The sequence below is a fragment of the Narcine bancroftii genome, chromosome 1 (genome assembly GCF_036971445.1).
Source record: "Narcine bancroftii isolate sNarBan1 chromosome 1, sNarBan1.hap1, whole genome shotgun sequence".
In the NCBI taxonomy this organism is placed as follows: Eukaryota; Metazoa; Chordata; class Chondrichthyes; order Torpediniformes; family Narcinidae; genus Narcine; species Narcine bancroftii.
In genome coordinates this window covers 455809080-455827030 of record NC_091469.1, presented here as the reverse complement: position 1 = coordinate 455827030, position 17951 = coordinate 455809080, and the positions used below count along the sequence as shown (strand labels likewise).

The 17951-nt window shown below is 38.3% G+C and overlaps 1 protein-coding gene and 1 long non-coding RNA gene across 14 annotated transcripts in view; one reads left to right on the top strand and one right to left on the bottom strand.

Moving 5' to 3' along the window:
* mllt10 (MLLT10 histone lysine methyltransferase DOT1L cofactor) overlaps positions 1-17951 on the top strand; it is a 458751-nt gene that overhangs the window by 231212 nt on the left and 209588 nt on the right. For 10 of the 13 annotated variants that reach the window (XM_069914639.1, XM_069914640.1, XM_069914645.1 and 7 more), the window contains one exon: positions 5321-5416. The exons of the other annotated variants lie outside the window; for them this stretch is intronic. In XM_069914639.1, the coding sequence (XP_069770740.1) occupies positions 5321-5416 (96 nt within the window). The remainder of the gene's footprint in view (positions 1-5320; positions 5417-17951) is intronic. 13 annotated transcript variants of the gene reach the window in all.
* Positions 1-17951, bottom strand: part of LOC138751815 (uncharacterized) — a 77233-nt gene that overhangs the window by 13905 nt on the left and 45377 nt on the right. The gene's annotated exons all lie outside the window — the stretch shown is intronic.

The window sequence follows — 17951 nt, the reverse complement described above, 5'->3', positions numbered from 1 at the left end:
TCTTGTCGTTTATCTTAGAAATTTTACCAATATGGATCTCAGTTTTTGATATGGTGACGGTTTCGGTACTAGCGCTCTATGCGCCCTTTCGATTTCTGCTTCTTCATGTGAATCTATCGTTCCCAGCACTTTCGGGATCTATCCTTTTATAAATTCCTTCATATCTGACCTTCTTTCAGGCCCACTATTTTTATGTTGTTTCGCCTACTGTAGTTTTCCAATACGTTAATTTTTTGTGGCAATAAATCTTGTGTCTCTTTAATTTTTTTTCGCTCTCTTCCAACTTCCCTCTTAAATCATTTATCTCCATTTCTACAGCAGCTTCTCGTTCCTCCACATTTTCTACTCTTTTCCATATTTCAGTCATGACCAACTCTAAGCTTTGCATTCTGTCTTCAGCTCTTTTCATTTTTCTTTTGATTTAACTAAATTCTAATGATAGCCATTCTTTTAATGACCTCATTTGTTCTTCAAAAAAAGCTTTATCTAAATTTTGTCCTTCTATTTTACCTTCTTATTTCCTTTGAAATTCTTGGCCTTCTTCCTCCTCTTCTTCTGTGTCTGTATTTATGTCTGTGACTTCTTCATCTCTTCTCTGTATCTGTGTACCTTCATCCTTCTCTGTTGAGCTGCTTCTGTGGCCTCCAGCTGCTGTGTCTCCTGCTACTGGGCTTCCTGCAGGTCGACCCGTTGCTGTGTCCCCCGCTGCAGGCTGACCCGTTGCTGGACCTCCTGCCGCAGGTCATCCCCTTACCGATCGCCCTGTTGCCGTTCACCCTCTTCCAGCCCTTCATTCTCTTTCTCACCACTCTTTTCTCCATTCTTGCATACTTCCCCCAGCCGAATGCCCCGATGCTGGGCGTCTCTCAGCTGGCTGCTCCTCAGCTGAGTCCCTCTCCCGCCTGCGTTAACCTTTTCTTTTAGTTGTGCATGCGCAATTGCGCACCTTTTCTTGGCTCTGAGAGCCATTTTTGAAGTCCACCGGTCGGGAGGACACCACTCCTCCAGGAACTCACCAATGTCGGAGGTCGTCCGCTCCTCTCCACGGTGGCTCCCTGCTTTGACGTGCAGGTAAGGCCTTCTTCTCCAGTGATTTTCCTTCTTCCCTTTTCTCTGTTATTCTTACTTTCTCTCTTTTGGGTGCCATCTTCTGTCGCTTCTCTGTAACTTTATCTTTCTCTTCCTGTATTTTATGTTTAATGAACTCTGTTTTTTCAAACTTTTTTTTCTTTTCTCTGGGGAGGGCTGGTTCTACTCGACCAGCCACTACTCCCATCACGTGACTCCTCCCCAAGCCTAGCTCTCTTATACCTGAGTCCTCACAAATACCTGTGAAGCCAAATGTCTCAAATATTATGGTGCCCTGAAATGAGGGGACTATGTATAAAATTGCAGTAATTTCTACAGGGTCAAACCAAAATGTATACAAATAACCTTGAATAATGTATGCCATTTGCACTTTAATTACATGTAAATTGTGTGGTTACAAACTTAAAACTGTGGAGCACAGGAGCAAATAAAGGAAAAAAAACTTGTCTTCGTCCCAAACACTGTATATCAGAAATAACACAGATGCTTGCATCAATCACTGCCTTAAATGGGATTTCAATTAGAAATGCATCCTTACATATCTGTCTCCTATCACCAAGACAATTTTGGATGCAACCAGTTATCTTGCCTTGGAATCTTTTGTGCTTTAACCTTCTGCATCAGTTAGCCATGCGAGCTTTGCCTTACTAAAATTCATGTAGACCACTGGTTTTCAAACTTTTTCTTTCCACTCACGTACAACTTTAAGTATTCCCAATGCCATAGGTGCTCTGTGATTAGTCAGGGATTGCTTAAGGTGGTAAGTAGGTGGAAAGAAAAAGGTTCAAAACCACTGTTTTAATCGTACCTAATTGACTCGTTATGTGTATGGTTTCATCTTTCTTCTTCTTCTTCTTTGGCTTGGCTTCACGGACGAAGATTTATGGAGGGGGTAAAAGTCCACGTCAGCTGCAGGCTCGATTGTGGCTGACAAGACCAATGCGGGACAGGCAGACACGGTTGCAGCGGTTGCAGGGGAAAATTGGTTGGTTGGGGTTGGGTGTTGGGTTTTTCCTCCTTTGTCTTTTGTCAGTGAGGTGGGCTCTGCGGTTTTCTTCAAAGGAGGTTGCTGCCTGCCGAACTGTGAGGTGCCAAGATGCACAGTTTGAGGCAATATCAGCCCACTGGCGGTGGTCAATGTGGCAGGCACCAAGAGATTTCTTTAGGCAGTCCTTGTACCTCTTCTTTGGTGCACCTCTGTCACGGTGGCCAGTGGAGAGCTCGCCATATAACACGATCTTGGGAAGGCGATGGTCCTCCATTCTGGAGACGTGACCCACCCAGCGCAGCTGGATCTTCAATGACAATTTTTTTCATATTAACATAATATTACAATATTTCTGTACAATTGGGTCTAGAGCAGTGATTCTCAACCTTTCCTTCCCACTAACATACCACCTTAAGCAATCCCTGACTAATCACAGAACACTGATGGCATAGGGATTACTTAAAGTGGTATGTGTGTGGAAAGAAAAAGATTGAGAACCACTGATGTAGACCATGTCTAGTGTCCTGCCTTCATCAATCTTTTTTGTTAACACAAGGATGATTCCACATTTTCCTAAATGACAATCCATTTGCAACTGTTTTGAGTTATTTTTAATAAATTAATATTGTTTTGGAATTAAACATTTCTTTTGACACTGCTAACATTGCTAAATTTTATATTATTAGTGAACATAATTATATTTTATTCATTACCTAAATTATTATAGTCTATTTAGCCACATCCTGCCATTTTAGTATCCTGTAGCCGTCTGCTACGAAGAAACAGAAACACTCGCAGTGTGGAAGGTTAAGCTCTGAGTTTATTGAGGCTGGAACTGCCCCTTTTATACAGTTGGAGTTGTCGCCTTTTGTTTGATTGGCTGACATCAGCCGCATGAATAACAAAATGGGATTCCCGTCTTCAGGAACATTCTTTCATATGAATACCTTTCTTCCCCAGTCTGGTGTTGCTCTGTTAGCTGGTCAGCCTGGTCAGTGCCATTTTAGGGCTGCTGGTCTTGAACTGCCCCAACTTCCAACTATGCTTGGGGGTCACATTAGTGAGTTACTCTGCTGTTTATTACCATGCTTTGTGCTGGACCGATCTCCGCGGTTGCAGGCCGCCACAACCCCATCATTACAACAGTTGTTTTCAGCTCGTCAACCATTTACCTAATTTGCTTTAAATTAAAAACACAATGCTGGAGAAATGCAGCAGGTCACACAGCGTACTTTATATTGCAAAGGTAAAGATACATAATCAACATTTTGGCCTTTAGCTCATCATCAAGGTGTGAGCAAAATGTATGCAGGTGCCTGAATAAAAAGGTGAGGGGAGGGAGGTGGGGCTGGGGAGAGCACAGTTCCACAGGCAGGAGGAAGTAGGTGGATAAGGGAGGGAGGGTACAAGAGAAAATAGAAGGAGGGGAGACAGCTGTGATTGCAGAGGCAAGAGGGTTGAAAGCTAGAGGAAAGGAGATGAGGGATAGGGAAGAGATGGAGACTGAAACCAGAGATGTCAATGTTCATGCCATCAGGATGGAATATTAGGTGTTGCTCCTCCAATTTACGGGTGGCCCTGGTTTGGCAATGCATTTGACTGTGGACAGACATGTCGGTGCAGGTATAGAGCGCAGCATTGAAATGGTTCACCTTATTGGCTGCTTGTGTTGAGTTTAAACTTGCTTCATGTAACTACATGGTTTTCCGCTGGAAGTTCATTTTCCTACTATGTGCCACATACGTGGGTTGATTGGCTGTTGAAAATTGCTCCTAATGTAGATGGATGTTAGATGAATGGAAGGGCTAAAAGAAGTGATGACAATATAAGTGGAATTAATGGAACTGGGTGCTTGATGGTCAGTATAGATGGGCCAACTGAGCTATTTCTTTGCTGCATGTTTCCATAATTCAAATATTTGACAAACATAACCTATCCTATAGAAAACAATTTGGTTGTTTACCCTGGAAAAGCCTATACTGATCTTGTGAATCCATTGACTCAATAATGACAGCGGCCAAGATAATTTCCATACCTGTCTCCACACACACTGCACACAACCATACTGCCATATCTCTTGGTTTATCTTGTGAACTTATACACAAGATAATGAAGGATTCTGGGACATTAGTGTTTATGCTTCCATGTCGTATGAACTGTCCTAACTAATCACTAGGATAAGGGTTCCAACTTTGGCATAGTTTGCAGATATTAGTAAGGAACAACAAAGATTATTTTCTTGACTGCATTCTGATTCAATATCCAGTGATGAAAACGAAGTTTTATTTTTGGTGTTCTGAGCAGCAATGTGCAAATCAATTTTAGAGAACAAAAATAACCACACCAGCGTGGCAATGAAATAGGTGTATATAACTTTCTATTTTCTTACAAAACAAATTAACAACCCCTTTCCTCCCTTCCTCATACCAGAATAAATACATACACCACCAGTGCTTCCAGTTGGGATTAAAAAAGAAAATCTTCATTGGGGAGATCACATATTTTTATAGTATTAGCACCTTTTTTATTTGGGCCCCAAAATAGTCTAGATATGGTTGCCATATTTTTATAAATATATTATACTTATTTTTTAGATTGTATGTCATTTTTTTTCCATAGGAATATACTATTCATCTCTGTATTCCATCGTGCTAACTGGAGAGGGGAGTCAGACTTACTAGATATCGCAGCACATTTTTTTGCCACAGCTAAAGCTGTTTCAACAAATTAAATTTTGAATTTGGTTAGTTTATTACTTATTTCAATAAAATTGCCCAAAGATAAAGCTCTGGGTTGTCCACAAAGGCCACCACTGTTATCCTTGTTAGTACTTCCAGACAGAAAGGTCTCACCTTCACACATGACCACGTGGCATGTAAGAACTTTCCTATTCTATCCCACACCTCAAACACATTTCTGATATTTCAGATTTTGATTTATGCAACTTCTGTGGTGTGAGATTTAATTGGTGTAGGAAATTATATTACACTAATCTGTATCTTGCATTTATAATTGATGTCATGCTAGCCAAACACCAATCAGACCAGCAACTTTCCATTATTGCAACTTCTAGATCCAATTCCCATCTCTTTCTTGATCTCTATAAACCTGGATTTTCAAAAAAACTGGAGTGAATGAAAGGTAACTGTGATCATTTTACAAGACTTAGTACAATGCTACACTGTTTTATTATTCATGGAATATGTTTAATTTGTTCAAGATTTTTTATACTTTTAAATCTAGGATTCTTTGGTAATTGCAGAGGGATCTGGACCAACTGGGAGATGGAGTTTAATGCAGACAAGTGTGAGGTGATGCATTTTGGAAGGGCAAACCAAGGTAGGACATACACAGTAAATGATAGGGCATTGAGAAGTGTGGAGGAGCAGAGAGATCTGGAAAACAGATACATTGTTCCCTGAAGGTGGCATCACATGTGAACAGGGTTGTAAAGAAACCTTTTTGGCATCTTAGCCTTTATAAATCAAAATAATGAGTATAGGAGTTGGGATGTTGAAGTTGTTTACGATATTGGTGAGGCCCTATTTGGAATATTCTGCGCAGTTCTGGGTGCCTAACTACAGGAAGGATATCAATAAGATTGAAAGAGTGCAGAGAAGATTTACTAGGATGTTGCTGGGTCTTCAGAAGTTGAGTTACAGGAAAAAAATTATACAAGTGAGAACTTTATTTCATGAAGCGAAGAATAATAAGGGAAGATTTGATAGAGGTTTGCAAGATTATGAGAGGTATAGACAGAGTGGATGTGAATAAGCTTTTTCCACTTAGATTGGGGGAGATAAATATGAGAGGTCATAGCTTTAAGCTGAAAGGGGAAAGGTTTAGAGGGAACATTAGGGGGAGGTTCACTCAGAGAGTGGTGGGAGTGTGGAATGATCTGCCATCTGATGTGGTGAATGTGTTTTAAGAATAAATTGAATAGATACATGGATGGGAAAGGTCTGGAGGGTTATGGAATGAAAGCAGGTCAGTAGGACTAGAGAGAAGGGCCGAATGACCTGCTTTCTGTGCTGTAGTGCTCTATGGTTCTAATTGGACTTCTTGGCCCAGCCATTCTCTTAAGAACTGAATATCTACAATTGACTTTTCTATTCCCCCCAGTAACTTCTAGTTAGAGCCTTACTGATGATGTATCCAGCTAAATTTGAAAACTCTTGTTGGACCTAACCAAAGTACTTGAATGTCATCAATGTACATTTTCAATTAACAGCATTATACTTTAAGTGCTCCTACATATGCATTGCAAAGTGCAGTGACTTTAATGGTAGTTGAATGTGACAAACTAATTTTGTTAGTTTGTTAGTACAGTAATTCCTTTTGTTGTTGTTGTCGAAGTAATTAACAAGTTTTCAAAAACCCAATTAGCACACTTTGCCTTAACTGGAAATTGCAGTTTAATTTGTAATTATTTATGGAGTCTTGATTCTACATGGTTGAGAACATTGAAGCTAATTAGATATAAAAATTCATGTATCATCAAAATTAATCTATTTTTAGGGTCAATGGAAGGCTAGTCTTTTATGCAATTGAGATATGTAAGAAAACATTGTTTCTTTTCTCAATTTAATGAGACTGGAGCAGAAAGGAAAAATGTACAATACAGGGTTTATCTTTTTAATTCTCTTTGATGTTGCCATGAATCGGTCAGTAATTTGAAGGTGAGTTTTCTGTATCTACAGGATGAAAATGAAATGATCGAAGTATCCAACTTATGTTACCAGTAACATACTAAAAGCTTCAGTAATTTATTACAAGCAAATTGACAGCAAGTAAAGCAAATACATTTTATTTATTAATATTATCCTTGGATCCTTCTATCTCCATCAGGAAACCTGATGGAGAAGATAGTATTGATCTGATCCAAATCCACATAAATTGGTTATTTTATTGGCTATGATTATTAGACTGAACCATTGAACAATAAAGCCAAACTATTATTCTGCTTAGTTCCATTGACCTGCTCCCAGACCATAGCCCTCCATAACCTATCCATGTACCTATCTATCCAAATTACTCTTAAATTTTAAAATCTAACATGCATACACATTTTGGACTGGGTGCTCATTCCACACTATCATCACCCTCTAAGTAAAGATGTTCCCCCTAATTGTTTCACTATTCAACCTAAACACTTGTCCTCTAGTTCTTCTCATACCATCTTCAGTGGAAAAGTCTGCTTGCATTTATCCTGTCTGTACCCCTCATAATTTTGTATACCTCTATCAAATTTCTCCATTCTCTGATGCTCCAGGAAGTAAAGTCCTTACCTATTCAACCTTTTCTTATAACGCCTCTCCTCTAATAACAACCTCATAAAATTTATCTGCACTCTTTCAATCTTATCTTTTGGGTAAGTGACCAAAACTGCACCCTCTACTCCAAATTTGTCCTCATCAATGTCTTATGCAGTTTCAACATAAGATTCCAGCTTTTACACTCAACTCTGTTTCATGAAGGGCAGTATACCAAAAGTTCTCTTCAAAACTCTGTCTAGCTGTGACACTATTTTCAAGGAAATATATATCAGTTTTCCCAGATCCTACTGTTCTACCTCACTCCACATTGCCCAATCTTTTACCATTTAAGTCCTTCTCTGGCTTGTCCTTCAAAGTTCAACACCTTACACATCACTGCATTAAATTTCACCTCCATTTTTGCAGCCCATTTTTCTAACTGGTCCAGATCCCACTGCAAGCTTTGGAAACCTTCATAGCTGTCCACTACACCCCAATCTTAGGGTCATCTGCAAACTTGCTGATCCAATTTACCACATTCTCATTGATAGAGATGACAAACAACAATGGACCCTGCACCAATGCTTGAGGCACATCACTCATCTCAGGCCTACAGTACTTGAGGCAGTTTTCCATTACTACTCTCTGGCTTCTTCCACAAACAAAAGGTCTAATCTACAGGCTAATAATTCACTGGGGGAGGATGGATTCCCTCCTGAGATTTACAGACAAATCAAAGAATTACTAATGCCCTATTAATGGATGTCCTTGTCCAAGCATGGATGTTCTGGTTGTTCCCGGAATCATTCTCAATTTATTATTACAGTACTCCCAAAAAAAATCCATTAAAAACTTCATCATATAGACCAATTTCACTGTCAAATGCTGAATATAAGATATTAGCAAAAGTGTTAGCTAATAGATTAGGACAATATCTACCAAAACTGAAACGTACAGACCAGGTAAGATTTGTTAAAGGAAGGCTTTCCTCAAATAGTCCATGAAGGTTATTTAATATAATACATATGGCAAAATTCAAACGGAATGCGAGTATTTCAATCTCCCTGGACACGAAAAAAACATTTGACCATTTGGAATGGCCCTTTCTATTTAAAACACTGGAAAAATTTGGCATCGGCAGAAAATTTATAAATTGGATAAAAACTTTATATCATAAATCACAAGCTAAAATTATATCCAATAGTCAGATGTCAGAGATAATAAGAAGGGATCTAGATATATAGGGCTTCAAAATTGGACAAGAAGAATACAAAATTAGTTTATTTACTGATGAAGTGCTATTGAACCTATCAGACCTGGTTAAATCTTTGGAAAAATTGCAAGGAACATTAGAAAAATATGGAAGAGTATCTGGCTATAAAATAAATATGGAAAAAGCAAAATAATGCCATTGACACATTTAGAATGCAAAAAGTATCAAAAAGGAAGTAAATTTAAATGGAGACAGATGGAATAAAATATTTCGGAATAGCAACTGACAATAATCTGGAGAATCTGTATATGTTCCTCTTTTTTGAAAGATAGAAAAAACCTGCAGAAATGGAGAGATTTACTGATTACTTTCATGGGAAGGGTTAATTACGTCAAAATGAAAGTAATGCAATATCTTTTTCAATCGCTACCTATTCCATTACCTAAAAATTTCCTTAAATTATTAAATAATCATATTAGACAGTTCCTATGGAAAAAGAAAGTACCAAGAATTGCATTAAAAAAACTGACATGGGACTATGGAGGACTTAGACTTAGACTTATGGATTTAAAAAAATATACTACCGAGCTTCACAGGCGAGATTTATTACAGCTCTAGCCATTGAAAGCACAGTAGTGGCTGATGAATGCAAAATAACGACACACACAATTGGAGGTAAATCAAAACTCATTTACTTGAGTCATGCGTATTCTTTGAAAACTCTGATCCATGTGAGCCACGTCTTGAGTTAAAGTTCTGTTATAACTAAACTGACTTTACAATCAATACACAATATATAATGTTATAACAATGTATCTGAATCTTTAGAGTTTATATTTCTTTACATGTTCAATTTTAACATTTTGACAAGTTATTACATTATTTGTACCTTTGATATGATTAATTTGCAGATTATAGTCTTGTAATATTAAACTCCAGTTTAACAATTTTTTTTTAAATACTTCATTTTATTCAAAAACACCAGAAGATTGTTGACAGTAAATACCACAACTGGTTGATTATTAGTGCCCAGATACACACCAGAATTCTGCAGAGCAAGTATTATAGACAACAGTTCCTTCTCAATAGTGGAGTAGTTCCTTTGATGAACATTGAATTTTTTCTAAAAGTAGGCAACTGGATAGTCATTTCATCATGTTTTTGTAGCAAAACTGTACCTGCTTCCCCCTCCCTGGTATCCACTGCTAAAGAAAATGGTCTGTCAAAATCATGAGATTTTAAAACAGGGTAATGGCATAGCATCTCCTTTAAATTTTCTAAAGTTCTCTGAGAAACTTTTGTCCACACATATTTCTCCCCTTTCTTCAAAAGGTTGGTTAAACAAAGAGCAACCTCTGCAAAATTTCTGAAAAATTTCCTATAATGTCCTGCCATTCCTAAAAACCTCACTGCTTTCTTGCCATTGGGAATAGGAAATTCAGAAATTGTATGCACTTTAGCCTGAATAGGTGCAACTTTGCAGTGACCAACTACATGACCTACTAAATATGTTACAGTAGCATGTCCACATTCACTTTTAGCTAAATTGACAGTTGCTTTGATAATCTTGCAAACAATTTATCCAATTCCCTCAGATGTTCTTCCCATGTGTCATTTTTTGTGACCAAATCATCAATATAAGCATCTGTATGAGTCAAACCTTGGATTACCAAATTAATTGTCCTTTGGAATGTTGCAGGGGTATTTTTCATGCCAAAAGGTAGCACATTATATTCATATAAACCAGGTTGTGTCTCAAATGCAAAAATAATTCTTCCTCTCTCAGTTAGAGGCACATACCAGTAACCCTTCAACAAATTCACTTTAGTAAGAAATTTAGCTTTCCCAATTTTATCAATACAATCATCAATTCTAGGAATAGGATAAGCATCCATTTTGGTTAATGAATTAACGCTCCTTTAATCTGTACGGAACCTAACAGTTCCATTTGTTTTAGGTACCAGAACACAAGGAGAACTCCAATCTGAGTTCGAAGGTCTAATAATATAATTTTTCAACATATATTCCACTGACTGATCCATGATTTTACTCCTCTGAATATTTATTCTATATGGGTGTTGTTTTATGGGACTTGCTTCTCCCACATCATGACAAATCACTGATGTCCTTTTTGGCACATCAGGAAACAAATTTGCATATTTCAAAAGTAACTGCTTCTGTTCATGTGACTTAAGAAGGCCTAACTTTTCCTGCAGATTTTCCAAAATTGTTGAGTTAGACAGGTGCATAGGAACCATGGTTTATTTAAGGTTACCCTCACAAGATTTTGTTTCCATAATCTTATAATCCATAACTTCCTCATCCTTGTCAACAACTGACACCTCTGATACAGACTGTTCTCCACTACGTTTATCCTCATAATAAGATTTCAACATATTTAAATGACAAACCTGAGTTTTATTCCTACAATCTGGAGTATTTATCACATAGTTAACATCATTCAGTTTTGATTTCACTTTGTATGGTCCAGAAAATTTCACTCTAAGAAGATTGTCATGTGTTGGAAACAAAATTAACACTTTATTTCCTGTCTTAAGATTCCTCACTTGACCTTTCCTGTCAAATAAATGCTTCATTTTACCTTGAACCATTTCTAACTTCTCTTGAGCCAAAGTCCACATTTGTTGTTTCTGATCTTTAAATTTAGAAACATAATCCAGCAAGTCCAACTGTACATCCTCATTAACCCACTTAACAACATTAAAGGTCCTCTAACCTCATGTCCAAACACAATTTCAAAAGAGCTGAAACCTAATGAATCCTGCACAGACTCTCTTGCTGCAAATAACAGTAAATGAATACCTTTGTCCCAATCATTCCCATTCTCCAGACAATAAATCCTCATCATATTTTGAAGAGTAGAATGAAATCTTTCCAAAGCTCCCTGAGTTTCAGGATGGTATGCAGATGAAGTGATCTGTTTAATTCCCAACACATAAATAAACTGCTGAAACAACCTGGACATAAAATTAGTTCCTTGATCATTCTGGAACTCTTTAGGCAAACCAAAAACTGAAAATTTTTTCCAAAGCCTTTACCACTGTGTTTTCTTTAATATTCCTCAGTGGTATAGCTTCTGGAAATCTGGACACCATCCACATAATTGTTAACAAGTACTGATACCCAGCTTTTGTTTTAGGCAGGAGACCCACACAATCAACAATAACCCTAATGAAAGGTTTTCAACAACGGGAATAGGTTGCAAGGGAGCAACCGGCAGACTCTGGTTAGGTTTCCCGACAACATGACAAAGGTGACATGTCCAGCACCAATTTACAATATCCTTCCTCAAACCAGGCCAGAAAAATTGTTTCAAAGTTTTATTCATGGTTTTCTTTACACCAAGATGTCCACCCAAAGGACCAAATTTAAAATTTTATATCAATAAATTCAAGGAATAACCACCTGATGAATCATCTCTCATTCTTCATTTGCAGGAACATCAAGAGGTCTTCATCTCCTCATTAACATTTTACCCTTCCAGTAATATACACAGGCCATTTCCTTAATCTTTTCCTCATTAAAAGCTTTCTTCCTCATTAATTGCTTTCTCCCTCAAGTCAACAAAATCAGAATCTGTCTTTCGCTGCTCAATTAACTCATTCCTTGACAAAGACAAACCCAGACTCTCACATTTAACCTGCTCCTTCTGGACTATCTCAGAAGCACTGGGCAAGTCTCTATCAACTGGATCTTCCTCTGCGCTCATCATTTTCTTAGACAGAGACCTTGTCACAGCACATGAAGGATATATCTTACAATCTTTGTCAACCTCATCCTCACTAGGCTTATTTGTTAATCTCAAAACTTACCCAACTTTATCCTCTGCCAAATCATTCCCTAATAAAAATGGGACACCTTGCATGGGTAACTTTGAAATAACTCCTACCCCAACAGGTCCTTTAAATCTGAATTAAACACTATTTTGTACAAAGATATTGACAACATCTCCACCAATACCTCTAATTAAAGTTGTCTCTCCTGATTTTGTCTTTTGATCAAGAGTTAAAACATTTTCCAACAACAGTGACTGGGCAGCCCCAGTATCTCTAAGATTTTTAACTGGAACCTGGGAATTTCCATCCTTTACTGAAACTAAGCCATCTGGCACAAAAGATTTGAATACATCCATAATATCCTCAATAGGTATGGAACATCTGTTCTCATTAAATTCAACTGTCTGAATGCACACTTATGGTAATATCTACTTTTCTCATCCCTTTTTCAACACTAAACAATTCATAAGAACATGACCAGGTTTCTTACAAAAATGACATACAAATCCAGAAGTTCTGTCCTTTCCCACCTTACCTTCATCTTTTTTCTTAATATTCTCCACAGACTTAATTTTAGGCTTACTAGTTGTCTCCACGTTAACCTTCTGAAGAGCCTTACTATTCTGCTCCACATTAACCCTCTGAAAAGGCTTACTCTACTAAAATTCGCTTTTGTGAATCAGGCTATATTCATCTGCTAACCTAGTCATTTGTTGCCATGTCCCCACATCTCTCTCATCCAGATATAATTTAATCTCATTTTGAACACACCTTTTAACTTCAATTAATATCAATTCTCTTAATCTGTCAAAATCATTATTTATTCCTTTTGAGGTGCACCTACAGTCAAGACATACAGATTTTCCTAGAGCCAAATCCATATAAGATTGGTTTGATGTTTTCACTACACTCCTATATTTTTAATCTATATTCTTCTGGAACCAACTCAGGATTTCAATACTGCTTGTTTAATTTGCCACTTACTCTGTAGTCCAACTAGAGAATGTAATTTGTGCTTTTCTCTTCAATACACTTTGGAGCATAAGAGGCCATTTTTCTTTTGGCCATCTTGTGCACTCAGCAACTTAAAAAAAATCTGAAAATATGTATCTATATCTCTCTCATCGAAAAGAGGAAGTGGATTTACCTCTGTACTAGCCAAAAATTCATATTCCCATTTCTCTCTCTCTCTTCTTCCACCCTCAATTTCTCCAATTCCAATTGCAATTCAAAAGATCAATCCTCTGGAAAATTGCCTGAGTGTTTCTCAACAAATTTTCCTTCACTGATATAATATTTCACAATAATCCTCTGTATTTGTATTTTCCTCATCCAATGCTTGAATTTGCCCAACTTTAATTCCTTAGCAATGAGCATTAGTTCCTCTTCTTTTTCTCTGCAGCTCTGCAGGTGATGGTTGTAACAAAAATGTACTAACGTGCATTGTTCCTGTTTTTCCACACACATAAGCTTTAAATTAGCTTGGAAAAACCAATTAACTAATAAATCTCAAAAACTCCAAAAGTTTAAGATTCCAAAACTCCAAATATTTCAATCTGAAAAGACGAGTCCCATTTTGTTACGAGACCAGACGACCCCAAAATTCAGCAGCAATCGAAATTATCCAAGACAAATGGTTACTTAAACAAAAGTTGCTTTTAATATTCTTTAAACTTAAAAACAGGATCAAACTTTAACTTATTACTATTAACTTAACTTAAACCCCCTTCTAATTCTAAGCGCACGTGTATGCAATGTGTATAAGTTGATAAAAGTCCTTTGATTCACAGTCCAATCTCACTTCTCACTCCTTTAAGTTTACCGGTATCAGGCAATTCTTATAATATGCATAGAATTTAACATTTATGAATTTTTACTTGGCTCTGGTGCTGAAAGTTAAATGGTTACTGCTCAGGAAGTTTCTAGTTGGTTTCAGAGAGAGAGTTGTTGCTCATTGGACACAAACATACTGATTCCTCCAATCAGCCAATTCAGTGTCTTGCCGAAGTGATAACCTCTTCTTCCAGGACACCACAGAGTTCCTTTTGTTTCCCTTATTTTGGGAGAAACATTATAGCCAGACATTTCATTTTGTAAGCACCACAAGGGTTTGGAACAGGCTGAACTCACAACTCACAACCCATCTTCAAAATGGGGTTTTCCGTAAACCTGCCAGCTTGTCATGTTGCAGCCTCCAAAAAGCTACTGCAGAACTCTCTTTTCTCTCTCTCTTTTTGCAAAACCATATGACCCCCTGTTAGAACAGAAAACTGCAACCAGACAGATTGCTGGCACTGGAATTAGTTTCTGCCTGGGTATCTCTTGCTTTAAAGACAATAATCCATTTACTCCTCAACGTTAGTCCAATTAACACCTACTTGTGAAGTCTCCATAGGCATTCTTCAAAATTTCTGTAAAGTCACTGTGGAATGAAGACTCTACTTATGCATAGCTCTTGCATTTCAAATGGGGTTTTTGGACTAAATGTAATGGACAGCCCATGGGCTGTCAAACCTACGAATTATCCCCAGCTCTTCCATTTTATGGAATTCTTGTTTAGCTAATTGCATTTTCTCCGGAGGCAAGTGATATGCCTTAGCATGAATGGGAGTACCCTTGGTAGAAATATGGTGAGTTACTCTATGCTTCATGGTGGGGGTTGAAAACTGCAGAGTTGTAATTTTGGGAAACTCTTCTACAAGTCTGAAGAACTTATCAACAGTCTTACACAGGGCTTGAAGGTATAACGCAGGAACATGCAATTTTGCCAGGCAAATAGATTGAAGGTGGTACTATTCACCAGCCGACGCCCTTTTAAATCTACCAAGAAAAAATGAGCTCGAAGGAAATCGACCCCGAGCAGTGGTTGTGACATTGCTGCTATAATAAAAGGCCGTGTATAAATGTTCCCCTCAAACTGAACATTCATTTTTTTTGGTGCCATTCATGGGTATGTTGGAACTGTTGACTGCTGTGAGTTGTAGGTTAGGGATAGGATAACACATATCGAAACTGGTTGATGGAAAAACACTAACAAAAATTTACATTGGAATAGGTGGTCCCAAACATGTAGAAGGCTCGTAGATTCTCGGCCAACCGTCACAGCGATTAACGACAGTCGGCCAGGGCATTTCCCAAGAATGCACTGAGTGGCAGGCACCTACGTGCATTGACCCAATGCCAGTGGTAAAAATGCCAGGTGGAAGTGTCAACAGTTTGTCTGCCTGACTTGAGACGTTGCCACATTATAGGAGCTGGTGGGTTGCGTGCGTTGGCTTGGGAAGTAATGTAAACAACACAGGTGCTGGCTACGAACAGCTGTGATGCAGTGACATTGTCCGAAAACCATTTGGTATGTTTTTTTTTCCAGCCACAGGACATCTGCCTCTGCAGCTACTTGCCTGGGATGTTTGAAAGAATTCTGCAATAATAAGAGTCTAGAAAGAGCTGTTTGAATAACATATCTGGCTATTGGCCGGATGCCAGGCACAGCATGTTGTTCATTAGTTTGGACAGGGCACGTTCACCCAAATCCTTCATGTGTAACAGTTTGGTGGCCCTTTCTCTGCGGGACATGCTGTAAATTCACAGCAGGAGCGCTTTTAGAATGTCATACTTGCGCTTTTCAGGCTCCAGTGGATCAAGCAGGATGTCACCGATTCACTTGGCAGTGGCTTGGTCCAAGGCACTGACAAGGTAATAATAGTGAGTCACGTCCACCTCGATCTTCCTGAGGTGAAATTGTGTCTCAGCCTGTCAAAACCACAGCTCTGATTCCACCATCCAGAAGGATGGTAGCTTAACAGCAACAGCTATCGTATCCATATGGTCCAACGGCTCATTTTGGACCATTTGCGGTCACCAATTGTAGCCACTGAAAACGCAGTAGTGGCTGATAAATACGAAATGATGACACACACAGTTGCAGGTAAATCAGAACTTGTTTAATTGATTCATGCGCGTATTCTTTTAAAACACTGAACCACATGTGCCATTTCATGATATTATGATGTCCCATGCCGGTTCACTAGACTTCTGGGAATTGTAGTCTATCTATAGTGCTGCTACACAGCCTTCTTTGTGGAAGACACCCCCCCCCCCCCCCCCCCCCCCCCGGGATTCATATGGGAATGTACTCAATGGGAGAGGGGGGAAGCAGAGGATTTTATCTATAAATGGAGTGTAAAATCACTAAAAAAAGACAGATAATCCCACACTAATACATATGATCAGAACATGGCAGGAAATTAATTAATGTATAGGAAAAAAAGTAGGGACATGAATAAAAGCTCCACTGTGGAAAAATGTGTTATTTCCTATGAACATCTGCAATAGAATATCGAGTACGTGTCATGACAAAACAATGTTATATTAAAGATTTTTACGCAGAAGGAACTCATGTCCTTCGAACAACTGAAATATAAATACAGAGTGGCCAATAGAACCTTCTATTGTTTTCTCCAGCTTAGATCGTTCTTAAGAAAAAGATGGGGTCCAACATTGACCTCACCTGAAACTAGCGAAATAGAATGAATGGTATGGTTGGGGAATACACCCAAATTTATAAGAAAAATATATTAAGATCTCCAAAGTGAAAGTGCAAAACCAGATTTACAGAGATCTAAGAAAAGATGGGAGATGGGAGTAATATGGGAGTAATATTAGAAAGAAGCTGGTCAGATTGGTGTACGGATAACATGAAATCAATTATAAATTTTGCGCCAATTATATCTTGCTCCACTTAAGTTACATAGATCAAAAGCAGAAATTTCAGAGATATGTTTCAGATGTGGAACTGAAATAGGAACTTTTCTACATGCTATGTGATTGTATATAACTATTTAAAGCAGAGAAGCAGGCCAGTTCAGCCCTTCTAGTCCATTCCAAACAATTTTTACCACCTATTCCCACTGGACCGCATTCAGTCCATACCTCTCCCGTCCATATACTTATTCCAACTTTTCCTTAAATATTAGCATCGATCTCGCTTCTATCACCTCTGCAGAAGTTCATTCCACACCCCCACCACCCTCTGCGTGAAGGAATTGCCCCTCATGTTTCCCCTAAGCTTTTCTCCTTTTACTCTCAATCCATGCCCTCTTGTTTGAATCTCCCCTACTCTCAATGGAAAAAGCCTATCCACATTGTCTCTCTGTCCCCCTTATAATTTTGAATACCTCCATCAAATCACTCCTCAATTGTCTACACTGCAGGGAATAAAATCCCAGCCTGCTCAACCTTTCCCTTTAACTCAAGTCCTGAATCCCCAGCAACATTCTCGAAACCTCCTCCGTACTCTCTCTATTCTGTTTATATCCTTCCTATAATTCGGCATCCATGACTGCACATAGTATTCCAAATTTGGCCTCATCAATGCCTTATACAACTTCAACATAACATCCCAACTTTTGTATTCAATACTCTGATTTATGAAAGCCAACATACCAAACGCCTTCTTCAACACCCTATCTACATGTGATTCAACTTTCAGAGAATTAGGTGCCATGACTCCTAAATTCCTTTGTTCCACTGCACTCCTCAATTGTCTACCATTTAATGTGTATAACCTGTTGTGATTAGTCCACTGGAGCAGATTGGGAGATTAAATT